Raw genomic sequence first — 24,052 nt, 5'->3', positions numbered from 1 at the left:
AGATAAAGACTTCTTTTTTTTTAAGATATTATTTATTTAGTCATGACAGAGAGAGAGAAAGAGAGAGAGCGAGAGAGAGAGAGAGAGGCAGAGACACAGGGAGAGGGAGAAGCAGGCTCCACGCAGGGAGCCTGACGCGGGACTCGAACCCGGGTCTCCAGGATCGCGCCCTGAGCTGAAGGTGGTGCTAAACCACTGAGCCACCTGGGCTACCCCAAAGACTTCTTTTAGTGTCTACTTACCTGGGCAACATGTAAAGGTAATGATAAACATCAACAGACATTCACATGAATAAAAGGCATCGGAGGTCGGGGTGAGGGGAGAAAGAAATGGCTTTAAGTAAGTAAATACAGTCATTAGCATTATCGTTTTTCACAGTATCACTTGTTGCGGTGATACGTGTCTTCCTCCCTCATCCCTACCCCCGGGGTACCAGGTCAAGCTTTAATGATTAAAATCTGATACGGGCGATCCATCATCCCACAAGTCGATAAGCTCCAAGAAATGCTCAGAAACTACTCACTCCGCCTGGAGCCCTACGGGTTTGAGTTGAGGCCTGGAAAACCTTCGGTGGTTCATCTCCTACTTTGGAGTAAGTCATGACTGAGGAAGAACTAAACGAATGTCCATTTGGATCCAGTGAAAGGTGACCCTGGGGGCAAATATAAATCGTAAGTCCAGAGAGTTTAGTCAAATATGCAGAACTGACGTCAGAGGAGTCAAGTAAGTAACTATAGTAACTAACGTTCTTCTAGGGTCTCCATACTGTCGTGTGGTATAGCCAGTGGCACCCAGGCAGGTCCTCACTTGTACCAATCCTCACCCTTCTTGTGAGGAAAACAACAAGAAGTGACTCAGAGATCCTAAGTCTTCGTGATCAAAGACTGCGGCTTAGGTTTAACTTTAGATGCTGTGCCCTGAAGCCTGTGATGCTTTTAGAGTCAGTGGTTGACACGGGGCGCGAGTTTGCCAACACCCGCCAACGAGCCATATGCCAGCAAGTTCTATACCTCCTGTGGGTGCCAGATTGAGCTAGATTACGAAAATCACTGATAATGCCCTACATTTGGGCATTCTAAAATGATCCTTAAATTCTAAACTAGATGACTACAATAGTATGAGTCTTCTTCATATTAAATCAAGTTATTTTTTTGATGTTAATACCATGAGTAGAATAAGAGTATTAACACTGGCTTATAACCACTTGGACTGTATGGATCTAATCCCATGCCCAAACATCATTCCTGAAATTTCTGTTTTCATGTTTAAAAAAAAACAAAAACAAAAACAAAACAAAACAAAAAAACACTAACAGTTAATTTCTTAGCTGTTATAAATCCCTTTTTAAAATTTTTTAAAGATTTATTTATTTATTTATTTATTTATTTATGAATGATAGAGAGAGACAGAGAGGTGCAGAGACACAGGAGGAGGGAGAAGCAGGCTCCATGCCGGGAGCCCGACACGGGATTGCGCCCTGGGCCAAAGGCAGGCGCCAAACCGCTGAGCCACCCAGGGATCCCTATAAATCCTTTTAAGTAGACAAGTTATAAATAATTAAAAAGTCTAGATTCATATAAAACGTTCATTTATATAATAGTGACCTTCCACGCAGTATAAATGTTTGAGGTATTTTTTTCTTAATTTTGAAAGTTAATTACTGTGATTTTTCAGACTTGTAGGTTGTGAAATCAGTTTGGTGGGTTGTGACCAGGATTTTTAAAATATGAACTGAAATAGAAAATATAAGCACACACCGTAAATAGCGTGGTCATTTTCTCACAAAACTTGGGTTTCAGGTTTACCCGTCCAGTACACGAGTGTCGCGTACTGGGTCGTACTGTAAGATCTACGTTTCAACCGCCGTGGACCATGACTTTCAGAAGTTGAAAGCCGCTATCGTATGGGGGTGCCGACACCGGAACAAGGTCCTCATCAATTTCTCAGTACTTACGAGGTCCCTCTGTAACTCGTGCATGCTGTTTCGCATATTCACCATCATTCGGTCCATTGCCTGGAAGGGGCTGACGTCCGTGCGCTGCAGGATATTGGGGCGTGTTAGTAACTGTGGGCACAACACAAAGGAAGCAAATCAACTTTCCCAAAACAGCTGAAAACGTCTTTCTGTGGATTCACGCGGGGGGCCTCATGCAGCCTGGGCCAGGCGAAGGTGGTTAAGGGCCACAGCAGAAAGCCACTCGCTAAGAGCACGTGCAGCACCTCACGCAGCCAGCATGTAAGTGAGGACGGCGCTGCGGCCCCGCACCTGCACCTGCACCTGCACCTGCACACGCACACGCACGAGCCCATAAACACACACTCACCAACACAACTTCTTAGAACCCAATCTAGTCACCACTTCAGTCCTGTGGCTGCTCTGGGCGGGCACAACTCCAGCGCCGACGAATTTTCTAGCGTCCCCTTGGCCGCCCCCAGCTGCGCGTGCAGAGCGCCCCGCGCCCCCCGTGCCCCCCGCGCCCCGTCCCCGAGCTTCAGGCGGGAGGAGGGCCCGGAGGTGGCTGCGGCGGCCCCGCGTGGCCCGACCCGCTTCCTTTGGGGCAGGGTCCAGGGCGCCCCGGGGCCTGTGGGCTCCCGGGCCCTTGGGGTCACGCTCACCTGGGCGCGGCGGGAACAGGAGGAGCCCCAGGGCCGCGAGGGCGGGCGCCCGGGACAGGAGCTGTGGGGCCGCGGGGCCGGGATCTGCTCTCGGTCAGGGAAGCCCCACGAGGGCTTAGACCCGAGGCCCGGGTGCCGGCGTGTGGCCGCCACGGGACACGGGGCACAGGACACGCAGCCCGGCCCGGCCCGCCGCCTCCCCGCCTGGGTCTCTCAGGGGTAAATCCTAGGTCTTTATTTTATTTTTATAGATTTCATTCATTTATTCATGACAAACACACAGAGAGGCGGAGACCCAGGCAGAGGGAGGAGCAGGCTCCACGCAGGGAGCCGCAGGCGGACTCGATCCCGGGACCCCGGGGTCACGCCCTGGGCCGGAGGCAGCACCAAACCGCTGGGCCCCGGGCTGCCCGATCCTAGGTCTTTAACGGAGAAAGGCCCCCCCACCTGTGCCCCGCCCTCGGCCGCCTCCTGCCCTCGGGGCACGTCCCCTGCTGGTCTGGAACCCCCGGCTCTCGGCCGCCCCACAGAAGGTCCCGGGAGGCGCCTCCCCGGGCCCAGCAGCACCCACCGGCTCAACCGACACATCCTGTCCCCCGCAGCCCAGCCCCGCGCTCAGCTTCACCAGGCGCTTCCACCCCACGGGGCAGGGGCGCCTCCGACCCCAACAGCCCAACCGAGACGGCCCTTCCGCAGCCCCAGGCCCCGCGCCCGCCCCGCCGCTGCTCCTCAGCTCAGGGGCATCCCACCTAATGCCTCCTGCCAAAGAAACGGGCGAATACTTTCCTTTTCCCTCTTTACTCTCCCTTCAACCCAGGAAGCCCCCAACTTTTACCCATTTACCTCTTGAACTTTCAAATAAGACACCACAGCCCCTGCCCAAGCGGAACCCATGAGAACAGTCCCCAGAACCCTTCAGCGGCCTCCTGGCCTCCCTGCCTCCACCCTGCCTCCACCGCAGCCCCTTCTAACCTCTGCTTCCCCCGTTCCTAAGATAATGCCCACAGACCCTACCGGGACCGTAATAGTCCCTGGTTACCCTCCTGCCTTTACTCCCCAGCTCACGCTCCAGGGCGCCGAACATTTTTCTCCCCTCCCTGCTTTTCCTGCTAACTCCTCTTATCCATAAGGTTCCAGAAATCTTCTCCCATTAACCTCCATGCCACCACCCCAAGAGGTCTGGGTAACACGCGTTTTTCTATCTGCGCTCCCGTAGCGCTCGACTTCGGATCATTTTACTGGAAACTCCGCTATAACTGCTTGTTTAATCTGTCATTTGTCTCCTGAGAACGTGATCAGGAAGGACAAACGCGCTGTGTCAGGCTTCCGGCAGACAAATGACCGAAGTCTAACACGACACGAAGAAACTTCCTCATAGGAGCGGAGATGCGTCCGCAGGAGACGTTCCAAAGTCAGGCTGCTCGGAGCTTCTCCTCCGATTGCTTTTAAGTGTGTCAGGAACTAGCATCACAGAAACAAAGGAAGAGGAGCCAGAAAAGCCGGGGACAGAGCGGCCGCCGGTGGGCGCTTGGAGCCGACTCCCCGGGGAGTCCCAGCAGAGAGCAGACAACTGAGCTTCTTCATGGGAGCTCCTCTAGCTACAGTGAATATCCGTCCATTAAAATGTATTTCTTATCTTTTTTGAAGACTGATTTTACGTATGTTGGTATGACTTAATTCAGAAAAAACACGAACACTCCAACATTAATACATGAAACAGGTTTCAGCACAAATTCTAAAAAGCTATTTTGAAAATAAGTGAAACTGCATGCCAATTTACTTTGCTTGAGTTAGTGAACAATAAATATTTGTCAGAAAATATTGCTAAAATGGTTTGTGTCTCATGATACGAACCATACCACCAAAACTGCCAAAAGGTACAAGAGAATTCATTGCCTACAAAAAAAAAAATCCAATTAATTTTGGTTATGCTATTTATTATTTTTTTAAAGATTTCTTTATTTATTCATGAGAGACACACAGAGAGGCAGAGACCCAGGCAGAGGGAGAAGCAGGCTCCATGCAGGGAGCCCGACGCGGGATTCGATCCCGGGACCCCGGGGGGGTCACAACCTGAGGCCAAAGGCAGATGCTCAACCACTGAGCCACCCAGGAACCCTATGCTATTTATTATATAATAATCCCTGAAAAAGAAAGAAATGTACTACATAATCACATTGTTTAGAGCTGACAAAATCTTAGAACCATTTAATAAAAAAACCCTCAACATTTATTTTAAAAACTACCCACTTATTGCTCATCATAAAGCCTGGTAGGCAAATAGGGAGGCTACGTACCACTTTCAAATATGACAACTGTAGTATTTACCAAAGACAGTTGTAAGAAGAAGTCTTTGCTATAGATTAAGACAATATTTTGGAAAGGAAATACAAATTCACACCAAAGTTAATTAGAACACAGTACAATGATTAAGAGCTCATCTTTCCTTTGCTCAACTATTCCATAATTTTAAATGATAAATTAATCCTGCTTATAAACAACTAAAAGTAAGCAATTATCTCCATTAATAACATTTCAAAAGTATAGATATTGGGAAAAAATTAATGAATATCTCCCAAGAACTAATACATGTAATAAAAAAATATAAGACTTCAGAAAGGATCACACACAGATTTAAAAATATGTAGGGTCTCTGACAAGCAAAAGAATGTTAAGTATATTAGATGGAATTATCTAATAGTTCACAAATTGTATTCCTCAGTAAAAATAAAATCTTAGACATATATACAAAACAAAAACTTTTATTACTTGGAAGTTTCAAATGTTAAAAATAAAATTTGAAATTTGGGGGAAATGATATATATAAAGTTTTAGATCATTCAGTGATAGGTAATTTTCTCCTTGTGCATGTTGAAAGCTATGTATTTTTATTAAATTTTATAATAAATTATATCAGATGATATATATTTATACTATAGATTTAGAACAGTAATCACCAACATGTTTTAGATACACCAATACTATTTCTCTATTTATTTTCACTGAAGAGAAAAACATTTTATATTGACTCTGGTGCTATCATTCAATCCAAATATCAGATGGTCATGTCATACCTTGAATTATAAACTGCTTAATTAAATATATTTACAGATTAAATTATCTAGTTTTTGGGACGCCTGGGTGGCTGAGTGGGTTGAACAGCCGACTCCTGATTTCAGCTGGGGTCATGACCCCAGGGTCATGGGATCAAGCCCCAGGTCAGACTCCCACTCAGTGTGGAGCCTGCTTGTCCCTCTCCCTCCGCCCCTCCCTCTGTTCCTCCCCGCTGCTCGTACTCTATCTCTAAACGAGTAAGTAAAATCTAAAAATTAAAAAAACTAAACTATCTAGTTTTAAACAAAACTAATCCTCCCCAAATGGACACCTGGCTTAAAAATATCCCCATAAAGAAATCATGAACTGAAGCAAATGCCAATACCGTAAACAAGAACATTGGATGGCTGATGCTCCCCCTACTTTTGTAGGAGTCTCTGTTCTCCTTCATAAAATGGCTGATAAAGATGACAAATGTTGGAGGGCCTGGGTGGCTCAGGTGGTTAAGCATCCAAATCTTGATTTCTGCTCAGGTCATGATCTCAGGGTTGTGAGACTGAGCATAGTATCAGGCTGCACGCTGGGCATGGAGCCTGCTTAAGACTCTCTCCCCCTCTGTCCCATCCCCATTAAAAACAAAAAGACCAAAAATAATGGTCTAAGAAATGGGCCAAAAATAAATTTAAAAGTTATCAAGAAGTCTATCTGAGATATAGATTTTCATCCACTATGCTTAAAAGCTACATCATAATGGCTCACTGCTTAATCAAAACACTCATTTAAAAACATTGTTTAGGGCACCTAGGTGGCTCAGTTGGTTAAGGATCCGACTTTTCATTTTGGCCTCTTTATTTCCACTCAGGTAATAATTTAGGGTCCTGGGATCCAGTCCTGGGATCCACAAGCTCAGCACTGGGATCCACACCAAGTCTGCTTAGGATTTTCTCTCTCTTTCCCTCTGCCTCTCCCCGACTCATGCTCTCTCTTGCTCTAAAATAAATAAAATCTAAAAAAAACAAACAAACAAAAAAACCACAAAACCTTACAGCTTCACTAGAGAGAAGCTTTCTATGAACTTTTATTAAAGTTTAAATAGTGTAGGACCGCTAGCATGCTCAAAAAAGTCTATTCTCTTGGCTGTGCTCTTTTCAAATAACAGCAGTCTTTTTCATCTTCTGCAATCAACTTCTAATTTCTGTTCCTACCTTCACATCTAGTTATAAAACACTGACTTAGGAAAGTTCAAGTTGTTTGGTTATTTTGTTTAAATTTATTTTCACTATTACATTTAGTCTTTCACACTAAGACACACATGTCAAATGTATCACACCCTACGGAATAAAAGGAGAGCCATTTCTCACCAGTATAAATTATAAAATTTTTGGCTAAAAGAGTGGCTGAACGTTCCTTGGAAAATCTGCTGTAACTCTGCTATAAATATTCTATATTTTAAAAATTATTTTTAAAAATTTTTAAAAAGATTTTATTTATTTATCCATGAGACAGAGAGAGAGAGAGAGAGAGAGAGAGAGAGAGGCAGAGACACAGGCAGAGGGAGAAGCAGGCTCCATGCAGGGAGCCCGACGTGGGACTCGATCCCAGGACCCCGGGGTCACGTCCTGAGCTGAAGGCAGACGCCAACCGCTAAGCCACCCAGGCGCCCCTATTTTAAAAATCATTAGTGTCCTAGGACAGTACTCAGTACTCTTGTCTGACAAAGGGTTTTCATACAGTTTGAACAAGAAAAAAGTGCAATGGTGATAGCATTCTAAGATTTGTTTTTCTGCTTTTTAAAATTTTAATTTTATTTAAATACAATTAATTAACATATAGCATATTATTAGTTTCAGAGGTAGGATTTGGTGATTTGTCAGTTGTATATAACACCCTGTGCTTATAACATCACGTGCCCCCCTTAAGCTCATCCCTCAGTTGCCCCAACCCTATTCTAAGATAGTTGATATATGTCTTTTCCCATTGGGAACAAAATTGTCACTTCTTACTTCTTCCCCAAAATCTACAAGTAGCTCATTTATGCACATAAATACCAAGGACTATGTAGAGCCCTACTTCTGCCTTGCTATGTTTATAGCAGATACACAAATTATTTCAATGCTCACGTGGAAGATAGAATTTCAGAATGTCTTTAACTGATTTTTCTGCCCCCCTTGATAATTTTTCCTTTGATCTTAATTTTAGACTTCTATGGAACTTGATAGCCCTAGAATTAAAAAAAAAAAAAAAATATATATATATATATACCAATACATTCCTTGGAAAATCTAACTGAAAGAAAAAAAAACTGAATATGAGTAATATATATTGGAATAACATGAAAAAGAATATGAAAATTTCATTTAAATGGTAAATGTAAAAAAAAAATGGTAAATGTAATTTTAACATCAAACTCATTAGGAGTATTTGAAATATTCAGCCTCTCTTTTAGCCAAAACTCATTTTTTCCTGTATATTTATAATTTATACTGGTGAGACATGGCTCACCTTTTCTTCCCTAGGTTGTGATACCTATGACATATTAAGTATGAAAGACTTATATAATAGCAAAAATTAAGTATTTAATAGAAAACAAAACTAGAAACCCCTGTGGATTTATATTCTAGAATTATAATTCCTGAGGCTGAAAAGCAATATAAATAAAATAAACACAGGTAATTAAGAGATTTTTAATCTCTTTATTAAATACATAAGCATCCTTTAATACATAAAGCATCCTGGATTTTGTTTTTTGGTTTTTTTTTTTTTTAGTTAAATATGTTTGTAACCTTCTAGGTTTGCTCTCAGATGAAACCTATGAAAATATACTGTGGTTATGCAAAACTTCTAAATAGAGTTAAAAATTAATCTAAGTTTTGAAGGCTCAAGGTAGCCGTGCAGAACAAACTACATACACATATGAAAGATAACGCTTTAGGTTTGGCTTATAATCTAGGACTCTGTGGTCCTAAAGTTTCGGTAGTGCAGCGGAATCCCACACAGCCAACAATTCATTGTTGAAGGATTCAGCTTCCTGGCAGGTCTATCCTTTTTATATAAGGTATTTCTAGGACACAAGCATTATTCATATCCTAACGTCATAAATATATTCTTCTGTAATAATTTTCTTTAAATTCCATAATTCCATAGGACCTTCTCACTAACTTAAAATAAAGAACTTACAGCCAAGGAGCTCTCGCCATCATCGTGTCTCATACGATTACGAGCTTGTCTTCTACCATCAGAGATGCTGAGCAAGTCTCTTCCAAAAGGTTCAGAAAAACTTCTCATCATCTGACGCATACTTTCTCGGTGTGCAATAAAGGAGTCACTGTTGAAAATACATATAATCATCCAAGAGTAAGTGTTGGAATTTAAATAATAAACAGGCAGCTAAATACTACAAAGAATTATTTTGAGCCATCTGACATGCTTGTTAGACAGAAGAGTGTAGATGCATCGAATCATCTCACAAAGAACAAAACTGTTCCTTTTTAAAAAAATTTTATTTATTTATTCATTCATGAGAGACACAGAGAGAGAGAGAGGGAGAAGCAGGCTCCCTGCAGGGAGCCCGACGTGGGACTCGATCCTGGGACCCCAGGATCACACCCTGGGGCGAAGGTGGCGCTAAGCCGCTGAGCCAGCTGGGCTGCCCGCAAAAACTGTTCCATTTGCTACCTACTATCATTAATCTATATATAATAAAAATGCACCTTTATTTCTCTCGTACTGTATAAAAGTGACAAATGCAAAGTAACCCATCTCAGGTAGCTTAAGCCAGCACCAAGGGAAATAGCACAAAAAGGACTGAAAAATACTGCCACCAGGTGGAGGTCATTTTAGGCAGCCAATAATATAAATTCTAGTTCAGAATTAGAATTTATTATTTATTTCTTTAACCAATAAAGAATGCCGGCTTTATTTTTTAACTCTTATTTATGAAATAGGAGCACTGTACATTGTCAAAAATAAAGCTACAGATCACCTTTACGAGGCTAACTTTTGTCTCTAAGAACTCTTAATATCAGAAAACATAATAAATGATTTTTACTATCTGAAATAGTAAAAATATTTCCTAAGTCTTAAGATAGCTATTCTCAAGGTTTGTTTTTTTTTTTTTTTTTTTTTTTTTAAATTACCAAAGCAACCAACGAACAGGTTAGAAATGCAGACTCTGTTCCCCAACACCACCTCAATCCAATCTGCCAGTTCCGGGTGAGCTTCGTGGAAACGCATCCCTGGTGATCTTACCCCAAGGGGTCCCTTCACCAACCTTTGAGGAATAGCATGTGGTTTCTGCATTAATTAGAACCCGAGCCTTTCTTTCTGAACCCAAGTTTCCACGGCTGTAAAATGAGGCTCATATTGCACATCCTGTTGCTGAGGCCAAAGCAGGGACTCTGAGGTGTCCGGCGGCCCCCAGACTATGCCGCATGTTCACTTCTGTACCTTCTCTTCCTAACTCGTGAACTCCCTATTATTCTAGCATTAAAACTAAATATCTCTCATTTTTAAATAACATTCATATAGAAAAAACATGTTTTAGGCCTTTTTCCATGTGTATAAATATTAGTGTTCTTAACCGATGTTATCCCATTCACCCCAAGTCCCATTCAAGAATGTAAAAGTTTTATCGCCTTACTACAGTGCTTTCCCAGCTTCGCTTCAGTTGGCATGACCCTGACCCGCCGGTCACCTCCCTACTGCTCACCGGAGAACTCGGGCACATCACCGGAGAGCGCCCGTACAAGGGCAGCGGCGCCCCCTAAGACTTCCTCACCTTAGTTCCATCCTCCTTCCATCCTCCTTCCCACTTCTAATTCTAAACTCTAATCTTCTAACGCCATCATGAGGGAGTTCAAAAATTTGATCTTCCCCCAGTAATCCCAGGCAGAAAAAGCTTTTCCTTTGAATTATGCAGTATGTGTATCATAAATGCATCTCGAGCGAGCTCAGATTTAGCCATATCATCACCTTGGAGCTTAAAAAAAATGAAACAAAAACCTTCAAGTGCAGGATTAACAAACCACTTAACTGGATCTGTGCTTGTGTATATAAAGAGGTTTTTGTTTTAATTCAGCTTATTTACATATAATTTAAATATGAGATTTATCCATTTTAATCCTACAGTTAGATGAATTTTGAAAAACGTACATGTCACAACCATGACCACAAAGATTTCCATTTTTTGTCGCAGAACATTTCCATCACCCCCAAAGTTCCCTCTTGCTTCTTTGCAGATAATTACCTCCCTCTAACCCTAGGTACTACCATGAGGGTAGTAAAAAAAAAAAAAAAAAAAAAAAGGCCGTCGCTATAGTTCCACCTTTTCAGAGTGTCACATAACGAATCACACACAATGCTCTCTTCCCACCTAGCGTAATGCATTGTGAGTCATCCACGTGGGTCCATGATCATCAGTTGATTCCGACTTACCGCAGGGCACGCTGTATGTACGGGATTACATCACAGTGTAATCAGAAAACTGCTTCTAGTTTTTTTCTATTACGAATAAAACTGCTGTGAACATTCATCTACTGTTCTCTGTGTATAGACAGTTTCATTTCTCTTGGGTAAAATAACAAGGAGTGGGATCGTGTGATTGTTTAATTTTATTAAAAATGCTGACCTGAGAGTTCTAGTGCTACATTCTTACTGATAACTGGTATTGTTAGTCTTTTTAATTTTAGCCATTTGTGTGGTGGCATAATAGTATCCTATATATATATACCTATATATATTAAATATTATATATATAAAATACAGATTATATATAAAATATATATATATAGTTTAAAGATTTTATTTATTTATTCCTGAGAGACGCAGAGAGAGAGGCAGAGATGCAGACCGAGGGAGAAGCAGGCTCCACGCAGGGAGCCCGACGCAGGACCCGATCCCGGGTCTCCAGGATCACACCCTGGGGTGAAGGTGTCGCCAAACCCCTGGGCCACTGGGGCTGCCCCCGTATCCTATATTTTGCATGTCATTCAAAGATCTTTGATAAAACATGTGTTCAATTTTTTTCCCTATTTTAAAAAACTGGGTTGTCTTATTATGGACTTATAAGAATTCTTTCTATTTTGTAGACATAAGACTCTTATTAGATATTTGTCTTGTATTTTTCCCTAGTCTTGATCTCGCCTTTTCATTTTCTTAACATTAATTTACTCAGCCACATAGCTATGGGTCTTTGTTAGACCCATAGTCTTCAGTTTTCACCAGACTATGACCTTTCTGTAGTAGTCTTATTTCTGACTTAGTTTTCTATCTCCACCTTTCCCTTCATCTTTAATTTCAATTCTCATAACACTTTAAGTATTTCTATAAGCTGCTTTCAATTATTTTTAGATTAAGGGCAAGTACAATTTTTAAAATGAAGGAAAAAGGGCATCCTGGTGGCTCAGTGGTTTAGCGCCGCCTTCAGTCCAGGTCGTGACCCCGGGGTCCTGGGATCGAGTCCCACGTCGGGCTCCCTGCATGGAGCCTGCTTCTCCCTCTGCCTGTGTCTCTGCTTCTCTCTCTCTCTATGTCTGTCTCTATTAATAAATAAATAAAATCTTTAAAAAAATGGACAGAATTAGAACAGGGAGTTGAAGTAGATCATCTGAGGGAAGTATGGTTAAAAAAAGTAAATTGTGTTATTTTAATGTACCTTCTGAATTTCCTGTGTGAAAGTTAAAAGGCTTCCATTTTTTATTTTATATTTTCTAATATGAGAGATTTAGTTGCTGTTTTCTCACAAAATGTTTTTGATATTATTGAATTTAATTTTAGTTAGGAATATTTTTTTTTAATTTTTATTTATTTATGATAGTCACACAGAGAAAGAGAGGCAGAGACACAGGCAGAGGGAGAAGCAGGCTCCATGCACCGGGAGCCCACATGGGATTTGATCCCGGGTCTCCAGGATCGCGCCCTGGGCCAAAGGCAGGTGCCAAACCGCTGCGCCACCCAGGGATCCCTAGTTAGGAATATTTTAAACTTGATTATCTAGTCTCTGGTAAACGAATGACCTCACTAATTCATATGAGGGGTAGGCAGCTTCTAAGACGGCCCCAATGATCCCTTTCCCTCAAGGATGGGCTGGATTTACTGACTCGTCTCTAATAGAACTAATAGAACGTGGCTTCTGGTTGGGTATTGTCTCAGCAAGATGACTCGCTCGGGGGCAGGCAGCTGCCATGCTGTGAGGTGGCCTGGGAGGCCCTCATAAATGAGCTTGGAAGCAGACGTTGGAGACCAGTCAACAACCATATCAAACAACTGGGAAGTAAATCTTCCATCAGTCAAGCCTTGACTCACAACTTGATGCGGCGTCTTAAGAAGCCCTGAGTCAGAACCACCCAGGTAAGCTGCTCTTGGATTTCTAACCAACAAAAAAATGATATAATAAATGTTTATCACTTTAAGATACTAAATTACAGCAGCAATAGATAACCAACACATTACGTCCCAAGGAACGGTGCATAACACATCTAAAACTGCCCCCATTCTGAGTCTTCAATTTTGTTGGTTTTTATCTAAAGACTGGGAGGGAAATGAATGCAAATCTATAAAAATAAGTAGTTTATCTGTAGGTCTATTTCAGCAATGTGAGAACTTTTTTTTTTTTTTTTAATTTTCACCAAATTTTGAGACTATGTTTGGGATGGTACAAATAAAATACAAGCTTCTACAAACCTCAGGAGGATGAGATTTCTCAGACAGGCGGTCTTACTCAAGAGCAGTTGAAACTGAGGCACAAGAAGCCCATGAAACTGTTGATTAGAAGACATCAGTCTTGTGTATCACAACAGTTGGGCCAGAGAAAGCCAACTCTGGTGTAACCGAGTACCCCTTCTCCAATCAGAAGTCACTAAGGAAGACGTTCAGAACTGCAGGTTTCATTGCAATGCTCCTCTATGTAGCATGTACCAGGTGAGTGAGACTTTAAAAATGGTACGCAAATCTCCCCCCAAAATGGTGGAGAAGCCATCTGATATACAGAATGGTTCAAATTCAATAAACACGTAGCATGTACACTGTGTGTCAAGCACAGAAGTTGACTACCGGTCTAGAGGAACATATAGCCTGACAGAGAAATGACACTCGTATGTTCTTAAAATTAAGATGATAGGATTTGGATATTATATTCGTTTAGCTAATGTAAGAAATTGCCATAAATCTGGTGATTTAGGGATCCCTGGGTGGTGCAGTGGTTTAGCACCTGCCTTCAGCCCAGAGCGTGATCCTGGAGACCTGGGATTGTGTCCTACGTCGGGCTCCCGATGCATGGAGCCTGCTTCTCCCTCTGCCTGTGTCTCTGCCTCTCTCTCTCTCTCTCTGACTATCATGAATAAATAAAAATTTGAGATAAATAAATAAATAAATAAATCTGGTGATTTAAAACAACATATTAGGAGGCGCCCGAGTGGCTCAGTCACTTAAGCATCTGCCTTCAGCTCACGTTGTGATCCCAGGGTTCTGAGGTCAAGTCCCGAGTTGGGCTCCCTGCTCAGCAGGGAGCCTGCTTCTCCCTCTCCCTCTGCTCCTGCTCTTTCTCAAATAAATAAATAAATAAACAAAATCTTAAAAAAAAAAAAAAAAAAAAAGAAACACCAACATCAAATTTACTCTTTTACAATTCAGGAGATCCGAAGTCCAGAATGGCTACAATAAAGGTGTCGGCAGGCCTGGCTTCCTTCTGGCGTCTGTAGGGGAAATTAGTTCCCTCCTTGCCTTTTCAAGCTTCGGGAGACTGCCCATGTTACTTGGCTTGTGGCTCTCTTTTTTTCCATTTTCAAAGCCAGCAGCATAGCATCTTCAAATCTGACTCATATTTAAAGAATCCTTGTGATTATATAGAGTCCACCTGGGTAACCCAGGTTACTCTCTTAAGATTATTCTAAAGTGATTAATAATCTCAATTTCATCTGTATCCTTCATTCCTCCTTGTCAGGTAAAATATTCACAAATTCTGGGGACTGGGACATGGACATCTTGGGGGGAAGGGAACTATTCCACCTACTACAGATATATTCCTAAAATCACATTATTTAAAGCAATTTCCAACTGTTCCTTCCAGTCTGTATAAAATAGTCTTAGAAGATTGAAATGCTATAAAATACAGCCTGTGATTAACCTGGCATTAGAACACGAATGGGGTGTCCATGACTGATGATTAAGACAGTCCTAAAGAACATAAACCTAAATTACGAGAAGCCAAGAGATCCTGAAAGCATCAGCTCCTAAAGTATCCACCCCAATGGCAGCATCTTCTCTGCACTGAATGGCCTGATTTGCAACCATTATTTTTTCTTATAATTCAAGGTGACTTTTGAGGTCCTTTCTTACACTCTAGATGATGACAAAGAAAAAAAAAAAGTAATCCTAAAAAAAGAAAAGAAAAGAAATCTTTACCAATGAAAACTACTCCCTGCTCTTAATGAAGCAAAGCAAGGCGTTTACTCTACTTCCGGCCCCACCCAACCCATGTCCTGAGACTCCGAGTTACCGTCCCCTTCCCTTCAGCAGTTCACACCTTCCAGGGGTCATGCACACCCGTACCCTTTACTACACTATACGGATGCCCCCTTCCTATCACTTCTGCATTAAAACTCCAAGGATGCCCTCAACCTTCTGTTTACTGAAACCCAAAGCTCATTCCTAGTCCTTGAACACTCAGCAGCAATGCACTGTTCAGAGTCTTGTTGGATAAAGGTCTCCTTTACACTCTCCTTTGATTTTCCATTTTCCTTCTCACCCTTGACAGAGCTTCCTGAGTGTTACAGGTAGAGATACCTAGTGGTCCGGATGTTGACTGGCGCTGGTTACTTCTGGCTTTCATCTTTCCTTTGCAAATATTTTCAAATTTTGCGAGTGACATTAAAATGTTCAAAAGTACTGTCTCCTAAAGACATACAGTTCCCAACTTACGATGGCTTGACTTAACGACTTTTGGAATTACGATGGTCTGACAATGCTACACATGCGGCGGAAACCGTACTTTGAGTGTTGATCATTTCCTGGGTGGCAGCACGTGGTACCATGCTCCCCGGTGGTGCGGAGCAGCAGCAGCAGCCACACGCTCCTGAAGGCCGACAACCCATACACGGGTGACCACTCCGTACCCCTCCGACCATCCCATTGTTTATTCCAGTACAGGATTCAATAAATTACATGAGATTTCAACAATTTACTGGGAAGTAGGCTTTATGTTGGATGATTTTGCCCAACTGTAGGCTAATGTAAGTGTTCTGAGCATGTGAAAGCAGGCTAGGCTACCATCGGGTTCAGTGGCTTAGGTGAATTAAATGCATTTTCAAATTACATAATTCCCTATTGACAGTGGGGTTACCAGGATGCATGTAACTCCATCTTAAAATGAGGGAGATCTGTACTTTCTCCGGGCTTTACCCTTTGTTGCCTCTGTGGGACTATTCCTGTTTTTTTTTTTTTTTTTTTTTTTTTTTTTTGGGGGGGGGGACTATTCCTTTTAACTTGCACATGCTTAAAAATCACTGGAGGTACTTATTAAAATGCAGATTCCTGAAGCCTACACCCGAGGATTTTTGATTCATCATATCTGGGGTATGGCCCAATAATCTGCATTTAAGCAAGCTCTTCTATTAATCCTAATGCTGACTTCCAAGAACCTCACATGAACAAACACTAGTGTACTCCTCCACTACTTTATCAAGGACCTCTAGTTCAATTTCTACTTGTTTTGATACAAATGGTCTCCACGTATCTCACAAATATTTACTGGATACCGATGTAAAAGGCAGGATACCGATGTGCCAGGAAGTGGGAACAGAGCCCTGACCTTTTTAGGGCTAAAGCCAATTTTCAACTTCCTGTTGGCCAGGAAGTTGTAATACTTTCTAAAATACTCAGAGTATAAATTACAAATAAAAATAACTTTTGGACACTAGCCTACTACCATCACAGCAAGTCCTCACCATTTCCAACGCGGTCTTTTCCCTAGGCCCTCTCTTCCTCTTTATGTCTCTTTTTCTATCAAAGGCACAGCCATTATTCTCCAAGTCATCCAAATTCAAAACATCAGGACTGGGCTGGACGTGAGTCGGGTTTTTATCGGTCCTGTGCTACCTTCAGGAGGAAAAGGGTGAACTCTGGTTCCAGGGGAAGAATAAAGGAGGTGGCGAGTGCTTTGGTTCAGTCTCCCTCCATCGAGAAAGATGGACATTGGTTTGGTTCTGAATAACCATGAGCTCTTGTCTCTTGCTATTTTCTGGATTCTAGCATCTAACTTGAGCACAGTACCTTTTCAGGAGTCCTATCGAAGGCTCTTTCACACACAAACTGAAACAATGCTTATCCGGGCAGAGAAATCTAGATCGTTTTCCCTCACCATTTGGAGGACGTACATTGCTTCGCCTTCTTCCTAGCGTTAAGGTGAGCGTGACGACAACCTGGTTCTCATTCTTCCTAAAGAGTCCATGCTCTCTGGAAGACCCAGGATTCTTTCCTATTTTTTAATCTGTTGAAATTATTATGCATCCAGGTATAGAATTTTTTTTTAAAAAATCCTCACACCCCTCAAGTTTCCCTTTCCAATGTGCAGTCTGAGGATTTCAGGCTTTGGTCTTAGAAGTTGTTCTTAAACGGTTTCTTTCTTTGCGTGTCACTCTTTTATCTGTTCCTTCCTTGCAGAACTTTGAATCTTCTGGGATTTCGTCCCATCTGTTAGAAGATTCCTCGGTTGCTAATTTAGTCTTGGGTCATGAAAATCCTGCGTAACTCCCCGTGTCACTTCTGTGGAGCACCGGGCCGGGCAGCGGGCGGCGGGGAAGGGCCCCGCGGGGGCCCCGGGAGCGTCCGGGCTTCTGGTGCGGCTTTGGCCGGTCCCCCAAGTTCAAACTGCAGTTTGTCTCCTACGCCGCCACCACCACGAGCCCGTGATCGACTCTCTTCGGCCCGACTCAGTAAAGTGAATGTGGGGAGCCGCCGTGGTGGGGATGCGCACCTACCTCGCCGGCTCCATCCGATCCGCTGCAGCACTTCCAAGCAGTGACTATTCAACTATTTTATCATTTTTCTTTTAAGTGCTCTTCACGATCTCCTACTTTCTCTCAAAGAGGGGAAATTCTTAAAAATTCAAGTTAAAATTAGTCTTGGTATTCTTATTAGTCCTTTTTAGAAGACTATTGATAATAAAACGACATAAAGAAAATATTGTCTTTTCTGCTAGATTAAAGCTTCTTGAGGAAAAGGAACGAAGCTCCCTTGCTCACTCCACCATCCAAAATTAGCCCGCAGCTGTTTCTTTACTAACTGATGGATAACAACCAAAAAAGGATCGGAAAAGAGCCATTAAAAACTTTTCAGCACTTTTAAAAGAATTTAAGTGGAGTATCATGCTGCCTTTAAAAGAGCAAGGCAGGTATTTAGGCGCTGACGTGGAAGGATTAACAGGACATACCGCGTACCTCCATCTGTATAAAGAAACTCACGTTTGAGGGCCGAAGGTGAGAGGCAGTTTGGTTTGTTTGGCTATTTTATTGAAATACAGAACATCAGAAAGGAACATAAAGATAATTGTATAACTCATTGAGCATTTTTTTCTATCTTAAGCATTTTTAAACGCACAGTTTACTGTTAGGTATATTCACGTTGTTGTGTGGGCGAGTCTTTTAACCACGTACGCATCTGTACCTTCGGTTTTTGCCATAAGCACGTATTACATATTCCAAAAACACACTTTTGAAAATGTAAAGCACCTTGATACTTTACATAATAAGGTATTAATTACCAAATGTTGGATGTTACTGAATTTTAAGATTTCTAAACAATTTTAATGTCTTAGAGTGCACATGTAAATATGGAAAATTGACATGGGAAAAGAGTCCTACAATTCCAAATCATATGCAAATGTTCACTCCAGTCTGTATAAACATGATTTTCTTCCTTAATAGTAATAAAGCTTATCTCTTAGCAATCCCACTAAAGTGCTGTAAAATAAAGCATGCCAATTTATCTTATTCTGTGAAAACCCTAAGAGTATATTTGTCAAAGTGTGGTGAGATGCTACTAAATTTTATGTTTTAATAAAGTACTGTTTCCCAGCTGTTATTAGTTAGGTATTAGTTTTAATACATTAAGGCACAAACTGTACTCCAAAAACATTGAGTAGTTCTGAAGCCTTATTGCCTTAATTAAACTTGGGACACAGCTTCTATAAACTGAATGCAGAAATTTGTTACATAGATTGTTTGAATGATTGACTCTACCATATATGGTGCAACGGTGAATGTTTTTAACTTATTTAAAGAATTTTAAAAAATTTATTCATGAGACAGAGAGAGAGAGAGGGAGGGAAAGAGGCAGAGACACAGGCAGAGGGAGGAGCAGGCTCCACGCCGGGAGCCCCGGGAGCCCGATGTGGGACTCGATCCCGGACCCCAGGATCACGCCCTGGGGCGAAGGCAGTGCTAAACCACTGAGCCCTCCAGGGATCCCTAAAGAATATTTTTTTTAACTACTGTGGTTAACTAAATTAAATCACTGCTTTGCAGTTCAGAAACACATGATCTCAGCAGTGATGTCTTACTAAAAATAAAGAACAAGGTGTCAACAGTTCCATCACCCACAAGTTAATCTTCTCAGAAAGCAGTGCCATTGCCCAGGCACACTTGATGGTATTACAAAGTATTAAAAAAATAAAAAAGATGTGTATTCTCTAAATAAATCTAATAGGGTGGCTGTATATGCGAGTGTTTCTAGACTGCTTTATTCTACGGATCTGTTTATTCTTGTCTAGAAACAACTGTTATATAGAAAAAGATAGTTAGCAATGACTTCAATATAAATAGCAGGTCCTCTGCATACCTGACCAACGTGGTCGTTTCCAACCACCTTCGCATTAGGACCACTGCGGGTCAGGATGAGTGATAACCACTTTACAATCACACATTGGACAAATCCATACTCTAAACATTGTAACATGCCAGTGCTCTTACTTCTCCATTTCCTCTCCTGCCATAACTCTCTTGTCCTCTACCTATCAATCCACTTAGGGAACACTGCTGTACTTTCCAGCCTCTTCCCGGCTCACTGACAAATTTTATGCAAAGTCATAAGAAAAGAAAAAGTGCTCTCTCCAGTGTGTGCAGGCTGAAGATACTCTTATTGCAAGAGAATACAAAAATTTCTACAGGAAAACCCAATTTTCTTAACCAAATTAGTAACTGAATCTCTCAGAATGAAGAGTCACTTTAGGTAAATGTTGAGTATTAACTGGAAAAATGTAATTATGCTAAATTCACTCAGTAAATATAATAAAATGAAGACACCAGACATTAGCTTTATTTAGATATTATACATCTTTCATTCCTTCCAACTAAAAACAAACTCTAACAAACAAGTGGGACACTCAGTGGGTGAGCGTCTGCCTCTGGCCCAGGGCGTGATCCTGGAGACCCGGGATCGAGTCCTGCGTCGGGCTCCCTGCATGGAGCCTGCTTCTCCCTCTGCCTGTGCCTTTGCCTCTCTCTCTCTCTCTGTGTCTCTCATGAATAAATAAATAAAATCTTTAAAAATAAAATAAAATACACTGGAAATACCCGCAGAAATAGAGATGGATAAAGTAAGTATAAATTTTGAAACTCTGGTGACAGATAGACAATTCTTATACTTCTGTAGCACATGTCTGAAATGTTTCGTTAAAAAATCTTAAAGAACATAAAGAAACAGAACTATGTGAAGTTAGAGGATTTCATACCACCTGATGGTTTATTTATTTTTTTAATTTTTATTTATTTATGATGGAGAGAGAGAGAGGCAGAGACACAGGCAGAGGGAGAAGCAGGCTCCATGCACCGGGAGCCCGACGTGGGATTCGATCCCGGGTCTCCAGGATCACACCCTGGGCCAAAGGCAGGCGCCAAACCGCTGCACCACCCAGGGATCCCATCACCTGATGGTTTAAAGTGGATGATTCAGGAGACAGTCCTTTTGCTTAGAGCTCTATATTCACTGGACATTTACAGCTTAGAAAATGGGTACAAGTGTAGAGATTAAAATGTTCATTCTTACTAATATGCAGTCACTTAAGAAAGCCAGTCAACTTGCCCTTTAGATTCAATTGCAAGGAAGAAACATGCTTCAGAGAATGCTAGATTTTGTTCTGTGAATAAGTGAGAATTACGTAGCTATTATTTTCCCAAAGAAACGTAAAATTTAGTGAGATTTATTTTTCTGATCGCATTATAATTGGGCTACAGATTCAACAACTAAATGTGGCTCATTTAACATGTTGCCCAGGTTTTTCTTTATTTAAATAGAAGTAGGTATATTTATATGTAGAGTGTAGAACAACCGTTAAAAACATCTTTATTTTTTGAGTGACGTGAACAAAAGCCTGCTTGTTGGGAAAAGCATTAAGACAAAGTGGCACTCGCAGTCTGGCTTTTGCACCTGTCTGAGCCATTCAGGAAGAAATCTGGCTGGGCCTGAACTGAGATCAATTCTTGTCTACCCAGAACACCAGCTGCTCAGAGATAAAGACTTTAAAAGTTCTCTTGTTCAAGCCTGGATTCTTTTCTATCAAAGCCAAAAATCTCTTGTGGTAGCAAGGAGCTATTTTATTACTTTGAAAAGTAACCTGATGCAAAGTTTCTTTTCTCAGGTGAGAAGTCAATCATTTTCATATTTTTCTACCTATTTATATTATTCTCTTGAAAATTAATGTTTCATTCCAGGAAAATAAATTGGAAATATGACGAGGCTTTATAAAGTTCACGCATTATAAACCAATCATTTCATATATATAACCTAATAAACTAATCTGATGTAATAATTTGAAATGTGGTTAAAGATTTATATGAAAAAGATTCTTTGTACATCCACAGGATCCAATACTTTGCAGACACTAAATTCATACTTTCAAGAATATCTAAAGACGAGGAAAATGATTGTGGTATATGTAGAGGAAAAACTGTGCTTATGCTCCTAAAGCTTTGTTTTAATTTTGGAAAATATTTTTCATATATGGTAATTGGAAACAAAATACACCAAAAAGATAAAATCTTGGTTGCATGATTTCTTTTTACCAAACTTTCTACAGTTTTCAGATTTTCCACGAGGGTGCATTTTCATTTAAATCAGGAAACATTTACTTCCGCTGTTACGATGGCCATCCTACCTTCTTTAGGACTGCTGACCAAAACACAACCAATCGGAACGAAAGTTGGCACCATATGTGCGTTCTCTACTCCTCCTCTCACAAGCTATCACAAAATAAAATTTTTAAGACTCTCTCAAATATGCAAACATATGGATCAGTTATTTTATTTGGCCAGTATCATACTTTGGGAACCAGCAATACATTGTTCTTTATCCACAAGGGCCTTCGGTCATTGGCGCGAGTCCCAGTCGTCAAGGAAGTCCCCTGCACGGACACGGTGGCAGCAGGAGCCTGTCAGCAGATGGTTCTCCCTGTCGACCCTAAAGAAATGATCCCTAGGTCCAATGGGGTGTGCAAGTCTATAGGGACACGCCCGGGTGAGCAAGTGTGGACTCTAGAAGTGAAGCCTGGCACGTCCCAGAGAAGCCAGAGGCCCCGCCGGGCACCTCCCGAAGCCTAAGGACGCGGGCAGCGCGCCTTGCGGCTCCACCCGAACTCCTGATTTCCCCACCGTTTAAAAGCACAGCTTAAAGTGGTGGTGTGCGGAAGCCTTTTTTTAAAATTTTTTTTAATTGTATTTATTTATTCCTGAGACCCAGAGAGAGAGGAGGGCCCCAGGCAGAGGGAGCAGCAGGCTCGGGGGGAGCCCGACGGGGCCTCGATCCCGGGACCCGGGGCACGGCCTGGGCCGGAGGCGGACGCCCCACCACGCGGCCCGGGCCCAGCAGAAGCCTTAATATTAAGGGGGCCCTAGGGATGGCTACGGCGCCCCCATCCCAGGAGTACCCCCTTCTTTCCTGTGGATTTGTACGATGCTCACAGATAGAACTAAGCATTACGGTGGGACTCGGTGCAACCAAATGGCCTTCCTGGATCCCCCACGGCGTCATGATCACGTTGTCTCCTGGGCCCTACGTGGTTTGTCCCTAATGAACCACAGACGCCCTAAGGTCTACCCTAGGAAATCTGTCAGTTCAAGGCTCCTAGTACCTCATTCTATCAAATATGACCCTGAAATCTTCAAAGTTCATTTATAAGAAATACCTATATTGCAATATTTCTGAGAAATTTTTTAGGTGCTAAAAATCACAGTAGGCATGAGGTGTCTTAGCATAAAATGGGATCCTGAAAATCAAAACCTTAAATTTTAGCTGAGTACTTTCAAGCTGCCTTTATTAAATGATTAAAATTGGAGGTTTAGGCTGCAGGCTACTAATTAGCACTAAACCATGTCATCTGGGCGAAGACGACTTCAGACTTGAAAACAAGGATGGGCGTAACCCTGAACACCCATTGCTCACAAAAGTTTATTTAGAAAGGTGATTTTGTGTCCTCTTTATTGACAATATTCCCAATCAAGAAAATATCAGTCAAGGCCCATGTTGTACATGGAATATATTCACTTTCAACTCAGTCAGTAAGTCAAAGCCAGTGTCCTTCAACTACCTCCAAAGTATAAAATAAAAACATTTCTTAAATTTAAAAAGATTATAGATATTTAAGTTTTAGCTCCTGCTAAAAGCAAAGAAATAGAAAAAGTAATATCTTGTGAATATATGCAGGGGTTCTTTGACCAAAGACTAGTCATACATATGGTGCCCTGAAGGAAAGGCTAGTGATGTATAATTAAAAATAAGGCTCACAGATTTGCCGACCTGCTTCTGAGCCTTTAATATCTAATAGCTCATACGTGGTAACGTAGATATCCTTCGTAGACTCGCGTAATCAGACTTTTTATTTCTGTAGCTCAGGATTCAAAGTTCATGTTTCTGCACAATGTAGAAACTTTTAGACTCTACCAGATACAAATAATCAATATTTTTAGGATATAGGATACTAAAATCATTTGAACCTCTAATTAATTTTCCTGTCCATACATAAGTATTATTTCTATTTTTCCTGAGTGAATATAAATGGGAAAGATAGAAAGGACCATGGTTACATGTCAGCCGGTCTTTCAGTCGTCACTCTCCGTAGCCTTCTTCAAATGCAAGCAGCCATATCATAAAAATTTAGGATAAAATTATTGTAATTAACTTTATAAAACAGATTCATGTTTATAATTTCGTTGCTCCACATTTACCTATATAGAGAGTAAACATAATGCGGTGGGGACGGGGGCGGCCGGGGAGGAAAGTTACTCTCAACATTTACCTTGAGAGTAAACCACGTGCCAGAAGTGCCAGCTTTTAGCTTTTGTGTTTTGAACCAAATTACAAGCATTAGTTACTTAAAAAGGTATATATGAAGGTATGC

At 41.6% G+C, this 24,052-nt stretch overlaps 1 protein-coding gene across 21 annotated transcripts in view; it reads right to left on the bottom strand.

The window, feature by feature from the left end:
* Positions 1-24,052, bottom strand: part of MLF1 (myeloid leukemia factor 1) — a 34,626-nt gene that overhangs the window by 7,094 nt on the left and 3,480 nt on the right. For 3 of the 21 annotated variants that reach the window (XM_025436165.3, XM_035704696.2, XM_049100100.1), the window contains exons 2-5: positions 8,848-8,995; positions 4,471-4,512; positions 1,955-2,065; positions 524-652 (exon numbers count right to left, since the gene is read on the bottom strand). In XM_025436165.3, coding sequence (XP_025291950.3) covers positions 524-652; positions 1,955-2,065; positions 4,471-4,512; positions 8,848-8,995 — 430 coding nt within the window. Of the gene's footprint in view, positions 1-523; positions 653-1,954; positions 2,066-4,470; positions 4,513-8,847; positions 8,996-18,125; positions 18,144-24,052 lie in introns of those variants that run through there. The other 18 variants (XM_035704695.2, XM_035704698.2, XM_049100102.1 and 15 more) reach the window with 12 other exon arrangements.

The sequence above is a fragment of the Canis lupus genome, chromosome 23 (genome assembly GCF_003254725.2).
Source record: "Canis lupus dingo isolate Sandy chromosome 23, ASM325472v2, whole genome shotgun sequence".
Lineage (NCBI taxonomy): Eukaryota > Metazoa > Chordata > Mammalia > Carnivora > Canidae > Canis > Canis lupus.
Note: the sequence above shows the minus strand (reverse complement) of the source record. Positions and strands in the feature narration are given on the sequence as shown.